Below are 22,816 nucleotides of genomic sequence, written 5' to 3'. Positions count from 1 at the left end.
AGGACTCTAGCAGGTGGGTGGTGGCAGAGGAACAAAACCAACATTCGTAAGCATACATACAAAAACAAGGGGACTGGAGGGCAAAGAGCCATGTTGTGCACTTTACCTTACAAGGTTGTTCACAGACCAATGAAGACTGCTCTCTTTTCAAAGACCATCAGCTCTCCTCAGCAGTGCATCACCCCAATGTCCTGCCTCTGCAAAATTCTGTTTTGGAGTATCAGCCCACAAGGAAGGGGTTGACAAATTATACTTTCACATCTGGAAGCCTCGGCAGCTTCTCAATCCCAGCACAAGAGCAGTGAGCAGGGTCTGTATAGTAGCACCCAAACCTAGGGAGCAGCAAGAGCCGATCCCCTCACTCTGCTGCAGAGCTGGAAGCTCTGACTCCACACATTTTAACAAAAAGACAAGGCCTCGGTGAGGTAAAGACCTGGCCTGTGTAGCTGGGCAGCTTCACAGCATCCCCAGGATGGTCCAAGTCCTTGTCCCAGTTATCTCCAGGCCTCACAGCATGGCAAGGCAGAGCTCACCTTAGGTCACGGCAGGATGGAGTGTACGTTTTCAATGGCTCCCCCAGGATCTGTCTTGTAGAGCATGAAGTGGCCCTGCACCTGGGCAGCGCTGATCTGTTTGGAGACTGCCAGCGCCTGCTCAGCAAACTGCTCAGCTGCAGCTGGGGGCTGCTCAGGATAGAAGCGCTGGAACATGCGGACCAGCTGCCCTTGGGAGCAGTGGCCCACGTACTGCTTCAGGTCCACACGTCCAGGCCGCACCAGGGCTGGGTCCAGCCTGTCGAGACAAAAGCGTGCCTTCACAACCTGGCCACGGTGCCTTTGCAAGAGGGGTCTAACAGAAGCACCCCTCCGTGCTAGCACAGCCAGCATCCTATCCCATATGTGCACTGTGGTAAAGGTAGGGAAGAGGTTTGCTCCCACAGTCATGGTAGGAAATCAACCCAACAGAAAGAAGGGAATGGTAGGCTCCTGAGGGTGACAAGTTATCAGTTCTGCTCATCTGTATCCCAGAAATGCTGTCTGAACAGTGATCTAGGCGAGCTCAATCTAGAGCAAGCGAAGCCCACCACAGCAGCGTCCAAAAGGTACATATGCTGGCTTACTGAGCAGATATGTGCCGTGAGCCCAGGCCACCGCATAGTGACTGAATGCATTGCATGGAACCAGCTTCTCACTCAGCACAGCCACAACCCTAAAACCCACAGATTCCTGCAGGCAGGAGGCTGGCACCTCTCCTGAACGAAGTATCCAGCACAATACGATTTGAGCAGCAAGGAAGAGGCCCCAGCAAGGGGTTGCTCTGATTAGGGGTTTGCATCCTGAGGAAGGATCAGGACAGCCCTTTCCTGCTTCTTCCCAGAGTGCAGCTCTGACCTGTCCACATAGTTGGTGGTCATGAAGACAATCCTGGCCTCTGTGGAGGCCACGCCATCCAGGGCGTTGAGGAGGCCGCTGAAGGTCAGGCGCCCCATGCCTTGGTACATAGCAGGGTCTGTGGATAGAGATGTTTGAGATCGTATCCATCTGCCACTCACCTGGCAGTCTTGAGGGCTACCTGCTTATAACCTGAGGCATAAGCCAAGCTTTCTGCTCCCTCCATCCCTCTACGCTGATCCTCTGCCTCATCCTGGTTGGCAGCCCATTCACCATCCCTGCCTGGCAGCACCCCTGTGAACCCAAAAGGAAAATGAAGGGGTAGACCACCTTATGCTGAAAACAGCCAGATTTTCAAACAAGTGTTTTTGCCTGAGATACCTCTGGAATTATGGGCCCAATGCTCCCTTCATACGGCCAAGCCAAAACAGGGTGAGCTCCAGCTTGGGTCATGAGACCTCTGAGAGCTGCCCCCTTCCTGCCCACCAGCACCAAGCCAGCAAATATCCCAGTGCCTGGCCCAGGAACTGATCACCACTTACTCTCAGCAGCGAGGTCCCGACTGATGAAGGCAGCATCCACATCCTCCAGAAGGATGATGCTCTGCTGTGGTGCCACACTCAGGAGGTAATTGAGTCGGTCATCAGAGAGGCTGCGGTCACTGAGGCTCAGCAGGCAGATACTGTGTTGCAGCTCCCCGGCCAGGGCTGTACTGGGAAGGACACAAACCACAGCAGTGAACCACAGGAAGAAAGTCTGGAGCAGAGGAAGGCAGGGGAAGCTGAAGAATGGGCTCTCCCTGTCCAGTAGCAGACCTCCCCAGGGGAGATCAGGCAAGGACAGTAGATGTGAGCCCTACTGCCACACCAGCCTGCACACAGAGCTGTCACTCTGACCTATAACACTGACATAGTCCACTCCTTCATTGCTGCATTTCAAACCCAAGCCCATCTACATCTTCTCATCAGGGACTGCTGCACATCAGAGCAGACAGCTGGCAGGAAAATTGCTGTCACCCAGCTAGCAATACTCACATGAAGCTGCTTTTTCCACAGCCAGGAGGACCATATAGCAGGTAGCCTCTTCTGTATGGGATCCCTAGGAAGACAGTGTCCTTTTAGGAACCAGCTGTGTTACTCTGAGCCCTCTCCCTCAGAGCCAGGGGGCTGTGCCAAGCATGAACAGAGGATGTACCAGAGAAAGGCAAGAAGCAGGACAGAAACTCTCTGCAGCTGTATAGAGAACTGGCATTCAAATTCTACCCACAGCAGCACTGCAGGAGCAATGAACTCCGTGACTTATTGGGTTCCCAGGATTGTAGACTGCAGAACCTGAGCAGGAAGAACCTACTCCCAGCAGTCTATCTAAACCCTATATATGGCAGGATGCCAGAGAGCTGAGTGTATGTGGGGAGAGCTCACAAAGAGATCAGGTTGATGAACAGAAGGCTGGAAACTGCTATGAAGCAGGGCTGCAGCAGGCACAGCAGCAGCATGCTGAGAAGCTGCAGGGATGGATATAAGCAGCAGCCTCTGCTTGGTCCCCGGTTGTGCTTGTCCCTTCCTTTCTCCCCTGTGCTTGGCTATATTAAGGGCTCTTTGTTAAGACAGGAGCAAAGCTGAAGATGAGTGGATACAGCATGGTTACAGTTGGGATGAGAGCACTGCTCTGTGCCCAGGCTGAGGGGCTCAGACACACAAGGGACTTCGCATGGCACAGCTGGGCTATCTGTGGACAGGGGTAAGGTGCTGCATTGGGCAAACAGAGGACACCACACAGGAGCCTTGCCTCTCTCGATGTACCACTTCGGGTTGTCGATGAACTCCTTCACGTCCTCAACCAGCCTCTCTGACACACCTTTCTCCAGCACCACGGAGCTCAGAGGCCGGCGGCGGCGTGGGAATCCAAACTGCCGCCACTCCGTTCCGATGGCTGTGTACATGATTGTCCTCCCCTCCTGCTGCTGCAGAGCCAACTCCCGGGCTGCAGAAAGAGGCAGAGGGGATGGCTGGCAGGGAAAAGGCTCTCTTATGATGCCCCAGGTGCCTCCAGGAAGGGGCCGTTCCCAGTACAATCCCACACAGCTGCCTACAGACCTTCCTGGAGGATGTTGAAGAAGATCTCCCGGTTGGTGCCCAGTGCCGTGAAGGTGACAGACTCCCAGGCAGTTCCTGTGTTCAGGTCAATCATCTGCCTCTCCCGGTTTCGCTCGATGCGAATCCACTTCCTCTGATACCTGGAACGAGAGGACAAGGTTGAGGGATGGAGCCCACCTCCAGCCACAAGCCACAGCTCACACCAGCACATAACCAAGCACAAGTTTCAGCCTCTGCCTTTCACCTCTCAGCCAGATCAATCAGGGATGGTGTTGCTCTCTGTGCCCAACGCAGGCATGGTAGGGCTCAGCAAGAGGAACTCAGAGCTAGCATGTCCAACACTGGCTAGGCAAAGTAGGGTGGGATAAATCTTGGGGTCCATTTCCATTTGTCTGCACCCAGACGGAGGGCATAGCCTGGGGTCACCTCCGGTGAAAAAGCAATTTCAGATTGGTGCAAATTCCCTAAGCTACTTCCAATCCCCTATCCTAATTCAGACACAAGGAGGAGGTAGAAGTCTCTGCCACTAGGGGCCCTCCAAACTGGACTTCCTTTGCCAAAATGAGGGCAACCCCATGGATTGCTTTTCCCTCTCCCTCTGATCTTCCTTACCAGATGAAATGGTTTCCAGGGCTGGGGACAAAGTCAAACTTGGTGCTGACGCGCCCACTCTCGTGCTGCAGGTACGAGGTCTCAACGCTCAGGTGCTGTGTGCGCTTGGCATGGTGCGAGATCCAGTTCAGCAGCCACTGGTAGCTCTTATCCTTGCTGGGCACTTCCAAAGTGATCATATAGTGGCGCCTGAAAGCCACCAGCCCAAACTGAGCTCCTTTCCGAGCCAGTGCCATTGCTGTGCCCACTCCAACAAGGCCAAACCCAGCCCCAAAGTAGGGGTTGTCCTTCAGTGCCACAACAAAGTCAGAGAACGGCATTGTGGGAGGTTAATGTGCTCCTTTCCACAGCATCTCCACGTTCCATCAACCAATCTGTGTGGGCAGAGAAGAGTGTGAGGAAGGCCTGAATGATGGAGCAAAGTACTACAGCAACAGAGGGCAAGGTGGGTAGCCTGCAGATGCCTGGCCTTTACCATGGCTTCTTCTCAAAGCATCTGTTGCATCTTCTGCCATAAGAAGCCTCACATTCTACACCATTTTGTTGTTTAAATCATTGTAAGTCCACATGCACTGCAAGTATCAGGGATTTACTGCTTGGAAAAACTTAAGTGTGTCCCCAGACTGAGCTGAGAGCACATTCTTTGCTGCTGGCAGCTGGCACAGGCCTGAGGCAGCAGCATCAACATGCCCTGACTCCAAGGGGAGCACTGCTCTACTGCTCTGTGTGCCACAAAGCAGAGGGGCTGAGGCCCCCACCCCAGGGCTCCCCTTGCTCAGCTGCCGGCGGGTCTGAAGGCCACCAAGCGTATTCCCCCTCCTCTCTCCTCTGCGCAGACTCTCAGTCGCAGACCTCCAAGCTCACCCTCTGCCACAGGATAAAGGCCGCCAGTTGGGCACTGAGGCGAGACCCTCAACCCACGCCGGGCCCCGCCCGGACGATGGGTCAGCGCACTGCCCACCCGTACAGCCCCACGCCTACCCGTACCCAGAGGGCTCGGCCTCGCCCTGTCCCCACCGCACGCCGCCCCCACGCCGGGACAGCCCCGACCCGCTCACCCTCACCTCCGCACCGCCCTCCCCGGCGCCGCGCCGCTCTCTATGGTTCCTCCCGCACTTCCGTTTCCGGCGGCTCCCGGCACTCACCCGCCGAACGGGGTCGGGGAAGAGGAGGAGGCCGTAGGGAGCGCCGAGAGTGCAGCTCTGTGCTGCGGCAACCATCGAGATGCGCTGGGCCGGACCTGCAGGTGGGAATGGGGACAATGGGGGCTGCAGCTGGGCCGTACTGGGGGACACTGGGGCACGGGATCGGGGCTAGGCCCGAGCCCCCGCGTTGCTCCTGGGCTGCGGATGAGGTGTCCCGGCCGGCTGCCGGCCCTATGTGAGGCTCCTGTGTCAGGGCACGGGGACAGGTGGTGCTGAGGCCCGTGGTTCACCCTCCGGAATCCTTCGTAATTCGATCTCGTTCTTCTCTTCCAGAGCCAGGGAACCCCCATGCCCCGGCTCTGACTAAGGGGCAATGAGCGCAGAAGTGGCTGCACCTCTGGCTGCAAGCGAGGAGATGGAAGCCTTGTGTTCTGAGCTGCTCCTGCCCTCCCCGGGGGCAGTGGGAGCGGCAGGGGCGGTTGGAAGCCCTACTGCCACAGTTGGGGTTGCCCCGCTGCCCGTGAGCCAGGAGTTGGTGCTGGCAGAGGCGTCGTTGCCTGGGGAAGGGGCTGCGGCTGAAGGAAGTAACGTAGAAATCTTCATCGAGGCTGTGGCTGGCAACGTGACTCTGAGCAACACGGCCAATGGAACCGGTACTGGGTGTGGGGTGGGGGGCATGGACACTTCGGTGCCGAGCAGTGGGACGGGAGGTCAGCTGGCTCTGTTCCTTCTGGTCAGCACCCGGGGATGTCACGGTGCCCTTGGGTCAGTGAGCCACTGTGCATCATGAGCAGATGCTGCCACTCGCTATGGATCTGGCACAAGGTGGGGAAGACTGGCCCAGGGAGCCTTGGAGAAGGCTGTGGGGTTGCTCTGAGCCTTTGAGAGGATGAAGGTGGAGATCTCCATCTGCTGCATCCACCAGCATGCTGCCCACCTGGGGCATCCTGCTAGACAGAAGGCCAAGCAACATTGCCTGTGCCTCAGATGTGCAAAGGGGCGGACCCACTCAGTATGGTCACCTGCACAATGATGCTCCTCCTGCAGTGGGACTGTGTGGCATGGGATTCCCAGGGCAGGGGGAGAACTTGTTCTCAAAGCTGTAATGCATGACAACGTAATTTTATTGTTCTTGTTCAGAGCTGGAACTGAACCACCAGTCCCAAGCTCTGGGCCTGGCAAAAGCCCTTTCTCACGATCATCCTTGCTTTGTGCAGAGGTGCTGGTCAAAGTGGTGGAGTTGTATTTCTGCGAGAGGTGTGGCCAGAGCTTCCAGGAGGCTTCCTTGCTGTCCCAGCATGAGTGCCTGCTACTGCCACCACCAGAGCACTTGCGGCTACCTGGAGTGCTGCCAGCACCCACCAGTAAGGGCCAGAATGAGCCAGGAGGCTCAGAACCACCAGTAGCGAGCGTGCCAGAGGGTTCAGCTCTTGAATGTCTGCTGTGCCCCATCTGCCAGGAGGCGTTTGCACAGCCTGGTGAGCTCAAGGAGCACTTCAAGACCCACCGTGGCCCACAGGGAACTCTGCCCTGCCCTGAGAAGGGCTGCTGCTTTGTCACAGAGGACCGCAAGCAGCTGCGCAGCCACCTACGTCTCCTGCATGGGACTTCCCCTGTGTCCTGCACCTACCGAGCCTGCCCCTTGCTGTTCCCCAGCCGCCCAGCCATGGAGCAGCACCACCGCACCCACTTCCCCTTCCACTGTGGGCATTGTGATTTTGTCACAGCTAATGCCAAGCTCTTCTGGCAGCATAGGAAGAGCCACGTCGCGGAGACATCTGTGATGAGCAGCATTCCCAGCTCAGCTTCCCTCAAACAGCTCTGCATTCTGCCATCAGGTATAGCTGAGTTAGAGACTCAAGCTGGGTCAGGAGCCTGTGGGTGTTGCAGGGGCTGGGTTTGGCGTTAAAGCTGTGGGGAATGAGGGCAAACCTGTGCTGCTGAAGGGCTGGAGAGCCAAGTGGTCCAGGAGAAAGGTGTCCTAGAGAGGCAGGAGATTTTTTTTATGTGTATGGGTTAGGGGGGGTGGCTGCTTTTCCCCCTGCAGCATCATGGTCTCTTGTCTTTCCTCTCTGACACAGAAGAGCAGAAGAAGGCAGAGAATTGCCACCCTGACTGGGAAGCTACCTCGGAAGAAACAGGGCCAGCAAATCCCTCAGGCATTGGGGAAGGCTCCTTGGAGGAGCTGAAAGTATCTGCCGGAGAAGAGGATTCAGAGAGTGATGAGGACAATTCACTGGAGGAGGATGGAGAGAGCCCCTGTGAGGGCGAGGCCCAAGAGAACAGGAAGGAGGCTGCTGACAAAGCCAAGGTGACCTGGGCTCAGCACTTCAGAGGTATGATTGTGAGTCTGTGCTGAGAGATGCTTGGGCCTATTGCTTATGAGCAAGTAGTACAGCATAGTGGGGCCAAGAGGTCCTATGCCATCCAGCAGCCTATTTGCCCATTAGGTGCACTCTTTTTCTCCTGTTGCTGAAACTGAGGAGTTTGCTTGGCTTTGGGGGCCATACAAGCAAGTCTGATTTAGGCTGTACTGGATCACTTTTCTAAGTGTTGAGCTAGAAAGATCCCACCTGAACCATTCTGGTAGCTCAGGATGGGGATGGTCTCTGTGGGTACCTGGCTGTGCATGACTGTATGTGATAAGCCAGTGCCCCAACACAGCAGGGTCAGGGAAGGAACATCTGCCTGTGCTTGTGTCCATTCATTTTCTTGCTGATGGCACTTCCTTTGCTCTCACAGGAGATGTTGCAGAGGGCTCAGAATACATCTACAAAACCCACATGTGCCCCGAATGCAAGCGGTGCTTCAAGAAGCGGACGCACTTGGTGGAGCACCTCCACCTGCACTACCCTGACCCCAGCCTGCAGTGCCCCAACTGCCACAAGTACTTCACCAGTAAAAGCAAGCTGAAAATCCACATGATGCGGGAGACAGGTGAGAAGGCGCACCGCTGCCCGCTCTGCCACTACAGCTCGGTGGAGAAGAATGCCCTCAATCGCCACATGGCCAGTATGCACGAGGACATTTCCAACTTCTACTCCGATGTCTACTCTTGCCCTGTCTGCAAGGAGAAGTTTCGCCTCAGCCAGGCCCTCAAAGAGCACTTGAAGTCTCACAAAGCTGAGCCCAAGAGGCTGAGCTGCTTCCAAGGGGGCTGCGACTACTGTGTGGAGGACAGGAAGGAGTTTGTCCGTCATCTCAAGGATGCTCACGGCATCAAGGCAGTGGAGTGCAAGTATCATGCCTGCTCACTGCTCTTCGGCACTGCTGAGGCCATGGAGGCTCACCGGAAAACCCACTATGCCTTCCACTGCCAACAATGTGACTTCATCTGCTCCAACAAGCATGTTTTCCGGAAGCATAAGAAGCAGGGGCACCCTGGCAGTGAGCAGCTCCAGTGCAGCTTCTGTCCCTATGCCACCTTCAACCCTGTGGAATATCATGACCACGTGGGCAAGATGCACGCCAACGAGAAGATCCACAAGTGCACTGAGTGTGCCTTCGCTACCGCTCACAAGAGGGTGCTCATCCGGCACATGCTGTTGCACACAGGTGAGTGCCTGCTGCGGGGCATCTGGAGCTGAGCTGGGACATGGGTTTGTGCTCGTCCTGGAGGGCAGGGAGGGCTGGGTCAGGATTCCTGGGTCCCATCGATGGCTCTGCCACCCACCAGCCCCTGGCTGAAGTCACATTGTGTCCCCATCCCTGCTGTTATCTCAAGCTCCTGCTGAGCTGGTTACCCTCAAGGGAGGCTGCCATATCTGATTATTGTACTGAGAACATTCCTCTTTCCTCTGTAGGAGAGAAGCCTCACAAGTGTGAGCTGTGTGACTTCACGTGCCGCGATGTGAGCTACCTGTCCAAGCACATGCTGACCCATTCCAATGACAAGAACTTCATGTGCACTGAGTGTGGATATATCACCAAGTGGAAGCACTACTTGAACGTTCACATGCGCAAGCACACCGGTGATCTTCGGTACTACTCCTAGGCTGGTTGGCCTGGCAACATTGTTAGGGCTTCCCAGATCCTGCTACAGGAGTCTGCTGCTCTGGGCTGCAACTACTGCCCATTCTGTGTGACACACAGTAAATGCAGTCTTTGAGCTTGCAGATTGTTGTCAGCATAGTGCAGTGGAGGCAAAGGTATCTCAGGTGCCTCAGTGCCATCATTACATTAGTCCAACTCTAAACCTGGGTTCTTGCATTCTGCTTATGTTTTTGTGCCAAGGCCAGTTTGGGCTTGTGCAGGACTCCGCCAAAAAATGTTTTTACTTCTGCACTATCACCTTAGTATCCTGTGGGTCCAGTCTGCCTCCACAGATGCTGGAGGTGCTTCTGCTGTGAAGCGTTTGTCAGGAGTGACAGGGTCACTTTCTGGGATACCCAGAGACTCTATCTCCCATCCCCAGGTTGGGAATATAAAGCACCACTGGCGCCAAGGGATGCAACAGAGAGGAATCGCTTGTGGTTTGAGCTGCCCAAATTGCAAAGGTCAGACCCAGCAAACCTAAGAGCACCCCTTCCCCAGATGTCTGAGATGGGGAAGCAGAGCTCTGTATGTCTGACAGGGTTCAGCCTGTTCTGGTTCCCCACACTGCCTGACCAGTTCTGTTTTCCCCACAGGTACCAGTGCAACCAGTGCTCGTACCGGTGCCACCGTGCTGACCAGCTGAGCAGCCACAAGCTGCGGCACCAAGGCAAAAGTCTCATCTGCGAGGTGTGCGGCTTCGCTTGCAAGCGCAAATACGAGCTGCAGAAGCACATGCAGGCAAAGCACTCACAGAACTACCAAGTGCCCATCTTCCAGTGCCAGTACTGTGCCTACCAGACCAAGTACAAGCAGGCGTTGCTGAACCACGAGAACTGCAAGCACACCAAGCAAAAGGAGTTTCGCTGCGCACTTTGCTCTTACTGCACCTTCAGCAACACCAGCCTCTTCTTCCACAAGCGCAAGATTCACGGTTATGTGCCTGGTGACAAGGACTGGCTGGAAAACTATGCCAGCAAGGAGCTGGAGATCAGCTCATCCGAGTCTGTCTTTGGCTATGAGCTTGGAGCAGCCTTGCGTGTGGATGCCAGCTCCCTCTTCTCTAGCAAAGAGCAGTGGGCAAAAGTGAAGCCATCCCAGCCGGAGTCCCAGGGGGAAGAGGGCTGCCAGCAAGCGTCCATGGTGCCCCTTCTGGGGCAGGATGCTGCTCCACCCGAGGGCAGCAGTAAGGTTCAGACAGCTGTGGGCAAGGGGGAGCAGAGCTGCATGGCTGATGACAGCATGCAGAGTGACACTGCTGCGGGCCCAGCTGAGCTCATCGCTTCTGAGGATGTGGCAGAGAGCTGCATGTTGCACTTGGAGACAGTAAATGTCTCATCTGATCCCATCCTGGAACATTTGACTGGAGATGCCTGCATGGCACAGCCGGAGAGCATGGAAATGCTGTCCTGCAAGCAACCTCCTGCTGCCTACGAGATGCTGGGCTCCCATGATGACCTTGGCTTGGAGGACAATGACAATGCGCTCAAAGACATCCCAGACTATAAAAAGGAAGGGGCGGATGTACGCAAGGATGAGATGTTGAGGCTGGAGGACAGCGCAGCAGCAGGTGCCAGCCAGGTAAATGACACTGCAGGAGAGGCCATAGGCCACCTTGAGAGGTCATGTTCAGACCACAGCAAGCTGGATGCAGGCCCAGAGATGAGAGAGACCAGCCAAGGTGAACCACCAGAGGCCTGGCTCAGTGTGCTGAAGACAGCTGAGCAGAGCCATCCACCTGTCCCAGGGGATGCGGCCACCTCCAGCGATGACACCAGAAGCAATTCGGAGTCAGTGCTGAAGGCACTGCGCAAGCAGGACAAGGAGCAGGCAGAGACACTGGTGTTGGAGGGAAGGGTCCAGATGCTGGTGGTGCAGTCAGAAAGTCAGATCTTTAAGTGTGAAAAATGCTCTTACATCACACGGAAGGAGAAGTCCATGTCACTGCACTCTAAAGCCAGCTGCCAGAGTCACCGCACCCCACTTGTGTGCCGCGAGTGTGGTGCCAGCTTTAAGCAGCAAAGGGGACTCAACACCCACCTCCTCAAAAAATGCCCAGTCCTCCTGAAGAAGAACAAGGTCTTCAAACCACCTGTTGTGGAGGCAGCTGGGTCGCACTGTCCTACTGAGCAGCTGGGTGATAATGGTGCAGAAATAGCAGAGAGCGACAGGGGAGGCATGGAGGAGCCTGGACATCCTGAGTCCCCCTGGGAAGCTGAAATGATGCCTGATAAAATGCAGGAGTCGGACGGTCTCTTTGCTGGGGAACATGTGTCAGGCTGTCCTTCCCCTGAGAAGTCTCTCTCTGATGACGGTGCAGAGATGGCAGAAGAGCCCTCACAGCAAGGGGATGGAGCTGAAGCAAGCAGAACTGAGGGTCCCTTGCAGGTTGAGAAACCCTCTGAGAAATATCGGCTGGAGGGTGGGAAGCTGCACTGCAATGCCTGCTCCTTCGTGTGCTCCCGGGTCTCCACCATCACCTCCCACGTGGAGGATGGCTGCCGGAGCCTGGAGCAGTTCTGGTGCTCACTGTGTCCTGAAGCCTTTCGCTCTCAGCGGGCCCTGAAGAACCACTGTGCTGAGAAGCACCTCCTGCATCCTGAGGAGGACAGACCCCACAGCACCCAGCTCCCAGGGGGGCACACAGCCAGCGCTGAGATGGGGCAGCCCGGCGACCCTGTGCTAGATGCAGCCCCCCCAAAAGCAGCACTGCCCAAACAGAGGCGTTTCTCCTGCCCCACTTGCCCTTTCACCTGCCACCAGGAGCGGGCCATGAAGACGCACAAGAAGAGGGGCTGTGTGACACTGGGAGAGTTCCGCTGTGCCTCCTGCCCCTTCACCTCCAAAGTGGCCAAAGCCCTGCGGCTGCACCGCAAGTTGCACCGCAAGCACTACAGCAAGCGGCCGCAGCTACAGTGCCGCCAGTGTGAGTTCACCTGCAAGCAGGCCCGCTGCCTGCGGCAGCACGTGCGCATCAAGCACGAGGGGGTGAAGCCTCACAAGTGCCTCTATTGCGAGTTCAGCACCACGCGGCGGTACCGCCTGGAGGCCCACCAGTCCCTGCACACCGGCGTGGGCCGCATCGCCTGCGGCATCTGCAGCCAGACCTTCGGCACCAACTCCAAGCTGCGCATCCACCGCCTGCGGGTGCATGAGAAGACACCCACCCACTTCTGCCCGCTGTGCGACTACAGCAGCTACCTGCAGAATGACATCACCCGCCACGTCAACAGCTGCCACCGCGGCGAGCTCAACTTCGGCTGCTCCCGCTGCGAGGCACGGTTCAGCTCTGAGACGGCCCTCAAGCAGCACGTCCTGCGGCGGCACGAGCAGAAGGTGTCCTATGGCTGCCCACAGTGCGGCTTCGTGTGCCACAGCGAGGCCACGCTCAAGTGCCACGTGCAAAAGCAGCACCCGCACCTGGAGTGTGGCACATGCAAGGAGAGCTTTCCCAGCCGAGATGCTCTAGAGGAGCACAAGAAGCAGCATTTCAGCCACCGCTGCGAGCTGTGCAGCTTTGCTGCTAAGGAGCGGCAGCAGCTGGTACGGCATTACGTGGAGAGCCACGAGCCAGCCGCCCCCCAGGACAAACCCCTGCAGTGCCCCTTCTGCGACTTCGCCTGCCGCCATCAGCTTGTCTTCGACCAGCACATGAAGGGCCATGGGGGCACGCGCATCTACAAGTGCTCCGACTGTGAGTACACCACCAAGAACAGGCAGAAGATCACCTGGCACATCCGCATCCACACAGGTGAGAAGCCCTACAAGTGCCACCTCTGCAAGTACACCTGTGCCGACCCCTCACGTCTCAAGGTGAGCGTCCTGCTTGGGGATGGCTTGGGAGATACATCGGGGTTTGGGGATGAAGAAACTCACAAGGGGAAGTATTGTCCTCTCTGTTCTTTCCCGAGTTTCATATGGGAATGGGCAAGCAGATGGTGCTAATGCAAAGCAATGTGATACTGGGGGACAGCAGCTGCGTGTTCTTCTCCGATTCATAGGTGATTATCATCCTCTCACACTAAAGGGCTTTTCCTAGAACAAGAGAGTCAGGCATGGGGTAATGGAAGGAAAATGGCCTGTCTTTACTAAAAGAGGTATTGACTTTTTTAATGTCTGAGCTGGAGCCCTTTGGGGTCACGTGGGTGAGGCTGCTGTGATGCACTCTGTGCAGGGCTAGCTCTGCTGGTCTGTTTTCAGCTTGAGCTGTGCCCTAAATACCAAACTAAGAAGAAAATCCTATGTCCTGAGACAGAGTGCGCTCAGCAGCAGCAGGGTCTGATCCTGACCCTTCTGTGGATCAGGCTACCAAACAGCCCTCCTGGTCGCTCACAATTGCAGAGATGTCAAACTTGCTCCCAAGCCCCACACATCACAGGGCCCTGCATGCCCCTCAGGCAGGTGGCATAGCCTTGTCCTGACTGTGCCCCATATTCCTCTGTCCAGTACCACATGCGGATCCACAAGGAGGAGCGCAAATACCTCTGTCCAGACTGCGGCTACAAGTGCAAGTGGGTGAATCAGCTCAAGTACCACATGACGAAGCACACAGGTGAGTGTGGCCACAGGGCACCTCCAGCACTGCAGGCAGGGGAGGGCCATGGGGCTGCATAAACCCAACTCCACATTCCCATGTGAGACACGGTAGACACTGTTCAGTATGTCCCAGCATGCTGATGGACTGGGGATGCCTTGGGCTGCACTCCAGTGCTGCGAAGATGATGAGAAGGAAAGTGGGGTGACACAGACCCTAGAGCCCTTGGAAATGAGGGAGCTGTAGGGGGCCTGCAGGGGAGTAGGCATTAGCACCAAGAATAGTGTGTAGGAAGGGTCCTTGGACCATTATGAGGATGTTGAGACCCCATGGAAGGGCTGTGGGAGACGGACACCATCCTCTTGACCCCAGCACTACCCCCATTGCCACAGGGCTGAAGCCGTACCGCTGTGACGAGTGTGAGTACCGCACCAACCGGGCGGACGCACTGCGGGTGCACAAAGAGACACGACACCGGGACGCGCGTTCCTTCATCTGCGAGCAGTGCGGAAAGGCCTTCAAGACCCGCTTCCTCCTCAAGACCCACCTGAAGAAACACAGCGAGGAGAAGCCATACGTCTGCAACGCCTGCGGGCGGGCTTTCCGCTGGGCGGCAGGCCTGCGGCACCATTACCTCACCCACACCAACGAGCATCCCTTCTTCTGCCGCTACTGCCCCTACAAGGCCAAGCAGAAGTTCCAGGTCATCAAACACATCCAGCGGCACCACCCTGAGTGCGGGGCTGGCGACCCCAGCCAGGGGGTGGGCAAAGACCCCAGCACACCCACCGTCCACCTCCATGCTGTGCAGAAGGAGAGCCCAGCTACGGGGCCACCGGTTCCGCAGCAGGAGGGAGAGTGCCTCACAGAGAAGGACGGCATCTCCCAGTGAGTCCTGGCTGCTGCAGAGATGTATGCATGCGTATAGGCATATATGTATATGGGATGTAATATATGTGGCTGTATAGAAGGAATCTCTTGGCTCCTTTTGATCCTGTTTCTTCAGGCTGTTTGGGGTTCTCCTAGCTGTACTGAGGACCAGGGTGCTGGGAACTGTGGGACAGCTCCAGCATGGAAGCAGGTTCATACAGCAAAGGGCATTGTCTGCAGGGAGAAATCACAAAACCCACTCCCTGTACTGAACACCCCTATACCCAGACTGTTCACTGCCTGTCACTGAACAATTTATTAGGTTGCTTACATAGAAAGGACACAGCAAGGGTAAGTAACATGGCACTGGGCAGGAGCACCACTCTGGCTGTGTAGGCCAAGGGGCTCTGACTGGCTCTGTTGGGTCAGGAGGCAGTGAGTTCCGGCTCCTCTCCCAGCTCTGCCTGAAGTTTGCTGTGCTCCAGCTGTGCTCCTCTGGCTTTGGGGACCAGCCCCATGCACCAGCTCTCCTCCTCTTTGTGTCCACGTCCAGCCATACGTGGAAGGACACACACCAGAACACCCCCATACAAGTGCCTGGGAAGGGAGGGCAGTAGGCAGCATCCCAAACCTGGCATGGAGACATCACTGCCTTTTCCCAACCCCCAGAGGCCACTGAAAAGGGGACACAGCAGCAACGATAACACAGAGACTACACAAACAGATTTGACTACAGGATGGCATGGTCAGCTCTGTGGCCACAACTGCACGGGCCAAAACCAGGTCAGCCCTATGGCTTCTATCCAGGTTCCGCTGGCACCGTGGGTTCAGTCTTGCTCAGGGCCAGGCGGCTCAGTGATGCGGATGTGGACAAAGAGCGAAGAGGGCGGGATGCTGGTGCCATCCTTGGAGAGGAGATGGATGTGACGGTATCCTGCAGAGGGGACAGCAAGGTCGTGGCTGATCACCTCACTCCCTAGCACCTACTCGAGCCCCTCAGCATCTCCCTGCATAACTGCAGCAATTGCTCACCAGGTTTCATGTTGGCAAAGGCCAGGGTGAACTGTCCCACAAAATCGTTCCTGGAAGTCTTGTCATAATCCTCCACCACAAAGCGGACAAGGGCCAGCTGGGGCACGTGAAGCTGGAACTGAAGGGTCTCGTCCCAGTGGGGGTTAAACCCTGGCAAGGGAGAGCAGGCATTGGTGGGTGACAGGGCAGGACAGCACAGCGGGTCCTCGTAACGCACGCTCACCGTTGTTCTCGATGTACTTGGTCTCCTGGTGTGCCTGGTCTGCAGGCACCCCATGGATCTCCACGCGTACCAGGGGGTCGATGATGGCTCCATCCTTGCTGTTGGCCACTTTGGGCAGCTGCTGCCCGCTGATCACCTGTGCAGAAGGAATATGCAGGATGGCTCTCTGACCAGCTGGGACAGGCAGAGCCCCAGCGCAATGATGCAGCTCCCCAGCATCCCCCCTCAGCCCATACCTGGATTGTCAAGGTGACGGGGCCGGGGCCCTGCCAAGTGCTGGGATCACTGGGGTTGAAGAGAGTCCCTTCATCTCTCATGAAGGGTGGTTTAAGCACATAGCCACAGTGGCCATTCTGGCTGAACAGCCCATCGCACAGGTCCATCTCCATGCCAGCTGTTTGGAAGTTCAGGGCCACTGGGGGAGGAGACCAAGAATTGGTTCAGCATGGCACAGGACAACTTGGAGACCCTATGCCTTGCTTTGTAGGCAAGAACCAGCCTGTCCCCACAGCCAGAGATGCAAGGACACACAGGGCACAAGGTACTCATGTCAGGTGTCCCTGGGCCAGGGCAAGAGCTACAGCCAGAGCTGGCAGCAGTTGGCACCAATGCCACTGATGATGCCACTTCATATGGGACCCAGGGCATCTCCCCAGCCCAGAGCCCTGATTTACACATCCCATACCAATCTGACATCCTGCGTTCCACATCTCCTGGGGGCTGTAATTGGAAGAGTCTGTCCGCATCCCACTGGGATAGATGCGTGTCAGCTGCCAGGCGTTGTGCCGGACAAACTCATTCCCTAGGGATGGAGCGTGAGGTCATCCTTTAGCCACATGCATTGCCTGCCCAACCACCCATCTCCCTACCAGCCATCCTTCAACCCTTCCCTCCACCCACCTATTCTCCCCTCTCTCCCCTCCAAGTAGCCCAGGTCTCCTGCCTCACTTTCTAACCCAACAAAACCCAACTTCCCTGCCAGCCCCAAGTACCCCACTTATGGCCAATTTTCTCGAAACCAGAAGGAAGCCCCATGTCTTGCCCTACACCCAGAAGACACCTGCCCTCTGCCCTAGCCCGCTCCCCACACGCTGCTGCCCCTTCCACCTCACCTGCATCCCGGATGAGCTTCCTGGCCTTTGCCTCAGAGAGCGAGGAGATTTCGGAAGGCCGGGAGTGGTTGCGGGCCTCCTGGAAACCCCGGAAGGACACATTCTTGCAGTAGACAACGCAGTCAGACAACGCCTGTGCCAGGCTCTCCCTGTCCTTCTGTAAAGCAGAGCTGTGTCAGCACCACCAGCTCTGCAGCATGAACAGGCAGGGAAGCCCACAGCGTGCCGAGTCCCCATCCCAGGCCACCCACCTTCATCCTCCGCTTCTCCTCCTCTGCCTCTGCCCCATTGTCATCATCAGACACATCGGGTGCCTCATCCCCTGGCCCATCCAGCGTGTCCTCCAGCCGACCGATCTTCTTCCCCTTCAGCAGGATCTTGTGCTTCAGCTCCTGTGGGGTCAGGGATACAGAGGTGTGGACCCTGGGGTGCTGGGCTCCCCTCTCCTCCTTATGACACTGCGCTGTCCCTGCTGCCAGGAGGAAGATGGTGGGAGACAGCAGAGCCACCTCCTCACCCTGCTCTGCCCCTTACCTCCGGGGATGGGAGCTGGGTGGGGACGCGCCCGTCGGTGGTGGCGGTGAGGAGCTGCTCCCCCAGAATGTCCTTCAGCTGTTGGGCCAGCACCTCCTGCTGCTCCATGCTGCAGTGGTTCTCCAGGGACAGGATCACTGGGAATTCGGAAGCCTGGGGAGCAAAGAGTGCTTCTGTCCCCCCTGATGCTGGAGTGAGAAGTGTGGGGGGACAAGGCAACAGCAGCAACCTCTGTGGGGCTGCGAGGGACAGCACAGCTCAGCTGCATGGCTACAGCACAGCTTTGGTGAAGTGGGCACAGCTGCCAGCTCTCAGATGCATGCTCAATACCATGGAGCTCACCATGTCCTTGGATCCCCATGAGACCTTCACTCACCCCCCTCCACCACCTCAGTGCCCCTAGGACCCCCCTTTACTTCCTCTCACCCCTGCACTCCATCAGATCAGCTCCCAGATCCTGAATAGCACAGCACAAGGCTGCCGATCAGTCCCTCGGTGATGTCCCCAGGGCATGGACACAGCCACCACCCTCACCACCACTGCCCCATCGCTGCCCCTCACCCCAACTGCACTGAGGGCCACCCAGTGCCCTACCTGGAAGGCGTACTTCCCCAGGGTGCTCACCACCTCCCTGAAGGGGATCTTGGAGGTGAAGGTGTGGCCGTGGTACACTATGGGCTCCCCGTTCGGCCCGTCCCAGCAATCCACCTCCAGGCAGCGGCAGCCCCGTTTCAGAGCCCTATGGGTGGGCAGTCATCCCAGTACCCCAGCCAGGGCACCATCCCCCAGCCCTCCCTCTGGCTGTGGTATCACCCCTGCGGGATCAGGGCATATGCGCCAGGGTGAGGACATCCATCTAGGGATGGATGGAGGGAGGGAAAAATGGATGGATTCAGGAAAGGAAAAATTGGGCTTAGCATCTCCAAAAGGGACCCTCCTCCCAGGCATGGCCATGCCACTGGTGGTGCTGGGGGCGAGTGGAAGGGAGCAGCCCATTACCTGATGTAGCCTTCGATGCTGCTCTGACCCCGGATCTGGTCCTCTATCAGGTAGGTGTTGTGAGAGGAGGAGATGAAGTAGTGGCAGAGAGGCTGGGTCATGTCCTGCCACAGAGCCCGGTGCTGAGGATTGAAGATGGAGCCCTCCGGGGAGCAGAGGTACATGAGGAACCCATCAGCACTCAGTGCGTGGCGAGCCCTAGCTGTGAGCAGACCAGGAGACTCAACCAAAGTCAGGGACGAGGGGGATGGAGTAGGAGCAAATAAGACTGCTGGTAGTTCCTGGCATCCTGGGCTAGGCTGGAGCATTAAGAATAATGGAGGTAGCCCTGGGGAGGTAGGCCCCAAAGCCAAAGCTCACACCCTATGACTGGCCAAACTGTTTCAGAAGAATGGACCAAACAAAGGGAGAATTGCAGCCAGATCACACCAGGGCAGCAGTGAGCCCTTTGCCTATGCCCAGTCCTCTCTCCAGTGCAGAGCACAGCTATTTTCCAGGCTCTCACCTGTCTCTGAGGGCTCATATTTGTCAATGAGCTCCATAGCAAGCTCCTCCGTGCCCTCCTCCTCCAGCTGCTCCTGCCGCAGGAAATCCACCAGCTCCAGAAGCGTCAGCTTCTTCCCGTCCTCAGAGAACTCCTGGAAGAGGCTCTGCACCTCCTTGCGCTCCGTGAGGGCTTTGTAGAAGAGCACAAACTCTTCCCCTTCCAGCGTCCCTGACTCTGATTTGTCGGCAGCCTGCAAGGAAGCTCACTCAGCATCAACAGCGTGGGGTGCCCAGCCCACGATGGGTCACCACTGCCAGTGGAAGGCACAAGGAAGGGAGGAAGGAAGGGAAGCGTTGTGCAGCCAGCTCCAGCCCATCCTGCCTTAAGGTGTGGTGCTTACCTGGAAGAGTCGCAGGGCATGGTCCTCGTTCATGTCTACGTTCATCATCTTGAGGAGACGCTGCACCTCCTTGAAGTTCATGCGCCCGTCCTTATTCTTGTCAGCTTTCTGGAACCAGTCACGAATCCATGTGCAAGAAACCGGGACAGATGTTAAGGGAAAGGGCCTTGGGTAAGAGAGCTGGAGTGGGGGAGCGTCAGATCTTTTCCTTTCGGTACAGGCTCCCCTTCCCTCATGCAGACGGTGATACCCATAAAATTACACGCTAGGACAAGGCTGGAGAGGCAGGGCTTGGGGGAGACAGGGGGTGGGGGGAGGACAGAATGTGAAGGGCAGTGCAGCACCCATGGGAAGGATATTGGTCTATTCTCTCCCTCTGGTCCATGCTGGTGGCCACTTCAATGAGCTGGCGCAGGCCCTGGACCCAGCACTGCGCCTCTTCCTCTGTGCCAGCGATGAGGTCAAGATTGCCCCGACGCCCGTAGAAAACAATGGTGAAGCAGCGCTCAGGGGGGAACTCCTCAGCCAGGCTCTGCAACACCTCTGACTGGTGCCCTTCCCGCACTGTCTCCACATCGCTGATGGAGACTGGGGCAGAGGGAGGGGAGGTCTGTCTGTGGGGGACAAGGACCGCAGGGCAGGGGGCACTGCCCACAGGCATCTGTCCTTCCAAACATCTCTTCTGCTCACCCATCCAACCGTCCACACACCCACTCATGGACCTATCCATCCATCCATCCATCCATCCATCCATCCATCCATCCATCCATCCATCCACCCACTCACCCACCTACTTGTGCAGCTACTCATCTATCATCTATGTATCCATGCATCCATCCATCCACCCATCCATCCATGGAGCTATTCATCCATCCATCCATTCACTCCTCCACCCATCCCCGCACTCCCCCACTGAACTACCCACCCACCACTCATCCAGAGAGATGTGGATGAGAAGAGCCTGACACAAACAGAGCCTCTCCTGAATCTCAGTACTCTCTGCAAGCACAGTTTCAGGAATCTTCATACTTTCATCCTGCTGCTCATTCTGAATCCTACTAACGACCTGCACGGACAACACACCACAGCTGTACTCACAAGCAGACTCAATTTTGCCTGTCCTCTTGGACTGGTACCAGATGGTCATGCAGTCATCCTGCAGCTTGAAGTACCTCTGCTTCTTCCAGCTCTTGGATTTGACTTTACGCATCAGCGTCCCTTGCTGCATCTTCTCCAGTGTTTCTGTGAGCTGGATGCCTGGGGGCAGAGCGGGCTGCATGGCCGGGGGGACCTCACTCCCTCCAGCCTCTGGGACCTAGGATGAAGGAGGAATGGACTCCACCCAGCGCCCTGCCGCACGCACCCCTCTGCTGGGACACTCACGGGCGTTGCACAGCAGCGATGCCATGGCTCTGCCTCCTCCGTGTTGGCACTGCTGGGGAGGGAAGAGAGGGCTGTGCAGCAGGCCTACCCACTGCTGGGGTGTCTGTCCCCAGCACCCGCGGGTGATATATGCGTGTGCCCTAGTGTGAGCACACCTGCCTGTACCTCCTGCCGGCTCACCCTCTTGTTAAGTGTCAAGTTCGTCCCGTTGTTCTTATGAAATATTAATTGTTTTACCGGGAAGACAGAGCTTGAAAGGTGTGGGGGGGAAATGGAAAAACTTGTGAGAGCAGCCTCAGAGCTGGGAGGGGATCTGAGCTCACCCTCACCCTGGGAGCTGGCAAAACAGGGAGCCCGGGAGAGCCCCAGAGCTGGGGGACAGCCTTGCACCATGTTTGGAGGTAGCAGTGAGGAGCCTGGGTCAGTGACCCATGGTACCTCAGCACTGCAGGGCCCTGGGGATGGGAGCAGAACATCAGCACTGCTGGAGCAAGCAGGGACATGCGGGACTATAAATGCAACCGAACTGACAATAAGTCCTTGATGAGGCTGTTAAGACTTTAATTAGACCAGAGATAAATTGCTGGATGTGCTCATTGCCGGATGCTTGAGCAGTCCTCAAGGACCAGATAGTGCAGCTGGTAGGCAGGGATGTGGGTGCAGGGGAAGCCCTGTCACAGGCTGGGGTCCTACTCAGGGCGAGGGGCACAGAGTGCTGGCTGTACCCCAGGCCCCTGACTCAGCACAGCACCGGCACTTTGGGGCTGGGAATAGCGGGTGCCGTCAGCGCGCAGGCAGCTGCCAAGCTCAGCTGCCAGACCTGTGCGAGCACAGGGTCTGGATGGGGCCAGGCTTGCTTCTGGGAAGCCAGGGTGGAGGGGAGGCGTCAAGGCTGAGGAGACACCGGGACAGGAAGCGGCTTGGTGCCACCAACAGGGCTGAGCTCAGCGCTTGGTCACACAGGTAACGGGGGCAGCGTGCAGGGGGCTGCTTGCTAGCTGCTGGCCCAGTAGTAGAGTTGAGGTTTTGGAACTAAATGAATATCTCACATTGTGAGCCCCTACTTTGTGCCAGAGAGATGCGTAGGGAGGCACGGCCCAAAGGTGTGCAGCCCATCCCCAACCAGGGCAGCAGGGGCTGCCTCGCACGCAGTACAGCAAACCTTTCCCACCGCAGATGAGACCCTGCCATTGCACAGCGGGACCGCGGCTGTCCATCCTCCCCAGCACACCCGGTGCCCTCGAGGACCCCTCGCCGTGCAGAGCTCGGCTTCGACTCTCGCTCCTCTGTCGAGGAGAGAGGGAAAGGAGCCAGGGGCTGGAGCCAGAGCTCTCCGACTGGAAACCCGACCCGAGAGCTTCCCGCAGGGCTGCTGCCTCCTGCCAGGGCCGCTTCTCCCCTCCCGGCCAGCGGCTTGGGGCGGCGGGCGGCCGCGCTCCAGCGTCCAGAGGTGACAGTTCCCGCGCATTGCGTGGGGACAGCGGCGTGAGCACCCCAGCTGTCACCCGGGAGAATTAAATGCCGCCCAAGGGACGGGAACAGCACCGCACCGGAGGTGCAGGGCTCAGGACTTGGGGGTACACCTAATCCCCAGCAGAAGAACAAGGCGGCACTCCCCCCAGCCAGCAGCTCCCCCTCCCCGCAGCCCCTGTTGCCCCCCGTTCCGAGGACGGCCCAGCCCCGTACCAGCTCTCCGGTGCCGCTCCGCGCCGTACCGCCGGTGCTCCTCCGACTGCGGCCGCACGGGGCCGGGGCTGTCCGGGCTGCCCGCCCCTTGGCAGTGGCGGAGCGCCGAGCCCGCCCCCTCAGCCCCCGCACGCCCCGCGCCCCGCACGGCCCCGGCCCCGCAGCCGCGCTCCCTCAAGGTCGGCACGGATTAAGGTCACGCCGCCGCGTTCGCCGCTCCGGGGGGCGGGGAGGCTGCGGGGCCCTGGACGGAGGTCCTGCTAGCCCGTCCCTCCCCAGC

General features: G+C 57.6%; 3 protein-coding genes across 10 annotated transcripts; 1 reads left to right on the top strand and 2 right to left on the bottom strand.

Moving 5' to 3' along the window:
- Window positions 1-74: 74 nt before the first annotated feature.
- LOC128077284 (mitochondrial chaperone BCS1) lies at window positions 75-4,419 on the bottom strand. Of its 2 annotated transcripts, XM_052676284.1 has the most exons (7): window positions 4,100-4,419; window positions 3,488-3,627; window positions 3,180-3,374; window positions 2,426-2,489; window positions 1,934-2,103; window positions 1,392-1,509; window positions 75-792 (listed from the first exon to the last, which is right to left on the bottom strand). In XM_052676284.1, the coding sequence occupies exons 1-7, from the start codon at window positions 4,417-4,419 to the stop codon at window positions 540-542; spliced, it is 1,260 nt and encodes a 419-aa protein (XP_052532244.1). In that variant the 3' UTR covers window positions 75-539. The 2 variants fall into 2 exon arrangements, with proteins under 2 accessions (XP_052532244.1, XP_052532245.1); XM_052676285.1 differs by lacking the exon at window positions 2,426-2,489 and having other exon boundaries at window positions 1,934-2,098.
- Window positions 4,420-4,447: 28 nt separating this feature from the next.
- On the top strand, window positions 4,448-14,784 carry ZNF142 (zinc finger protein 142). Of its 3 annotated transcripts, none has more exons than XM_052676260.1 (9): window positions 4,448-4,544; window positions 5,578-5,897; window positions 6,462-7,082; window positions 7,326-7,580; window positions 7,987-8,799; window positions 9,048-9,225; window positions 9,873-13,089; window positions 13,723-13,828; window positions 14,203-14,784. In XM_052676260.1, the coding sequence occupies exons 2-9, from the start codon at window positions 5,618-5,620 to the stop codon at window positions 14,700-14,702; spliced, it is 5,970 nt and encodes a 1,989-aa protein (XP_052532220.1). In that variant the 5' UTR covers window positions 4,448-4,544; window positions 5,578-5,617; the 3' UTR covers window positions 14,703-14,784. The 3 variants fall into 3 exon arrangements, with proteins under 3 accessions (XP_052532220.1, XP_052532219.1, XP_052532221.1); XM_052676259.1 differs by lacking the exon at window positions 4,448-4,544 and adding an exon at window positions 5,214-5,345; XM_052676261.1 differs by lacking the exons at window positions 4,448-4,544; window positions 6,462-7,082 and adding an exon at window positions 5,215-5,345.
- Window positions 14,785-14,977: 193 nt separating this feature from the next.
- PLCD4 (phospholipase C delta 4) lies at window positions 14,978-22,645 on the bottom strand. 5 transcript variants are annotated; one of them, XM_052676270.1, is made up of 16 exons: window positions 22,537-22,645; window positions 20,851-20,902; window positions 20,566-20,724; window positions 19,827-20,055; window positions 19,468-19,597; window positions 19,086-19,317; window positions 18,581-18,782; window positions 18,176-18,320; window positions 17,582-17,734; window positions 17,299-17,439; window positions 17,048-17,204; window positions 16,621-16,737; window positions 16,172-16,350; window positions 15,936-16,071; window positions 15,713-15,862; window positions 14,978-15,614 (listed from the first exon to the last, which is right to left on the bottom strand). In XM_052676270.1, the coding sequence occupies exons 2-16, from the start codon at window positions 20,873-20,875 to the stop codon at window positions 15,508-15,510; spliced, it is 2,262 nt and encodes a 753-aa protein (XP_052532230.1). In that variant the 5' UTR covers window positions 20,876-20,902; window positions 22,537-22,645; the 3' UTR covers window positions 14,978-15,507. The 5 variants fall into 5 exon arrangements, with proteins under 5 accessions (XP_052532230.1, XP_052532231.1, XP_052532233.1 ...); XM_052676271.1 differs by having other exon boundaries at window positions 20,851-20,899; window positions 22,537-22,640; XM_052676273.1 differs by having other exon boundaries at window positions 20,831-20,902; window positions 22,537-22,603.
- Window positions 22,646-22,816: the final 171 nt, after the last annotated feature.

The sequence above is a fragment of the Tympanuchus pallidicinctus genome, unplaced genomic scaffold (genome assembly GCF_026119805.1).
Source record: "Tympanuchus pallidicinctus isolate F22 unplaced genomic scaffold, pur_lepc_1.0 scaffold15, whole genome shotgun sequence".
NCBI classification, from domain to species: domain Eukaryota; kingdom Metazoa; phylum Chordata; class Aves; order Galliformes; family Phasianidae; genus Tympanuchus; species Tympanuchus pallidicinctus.
This window is presented reverse-complemented; position numbering and strand designations above follow the sequence as displayed.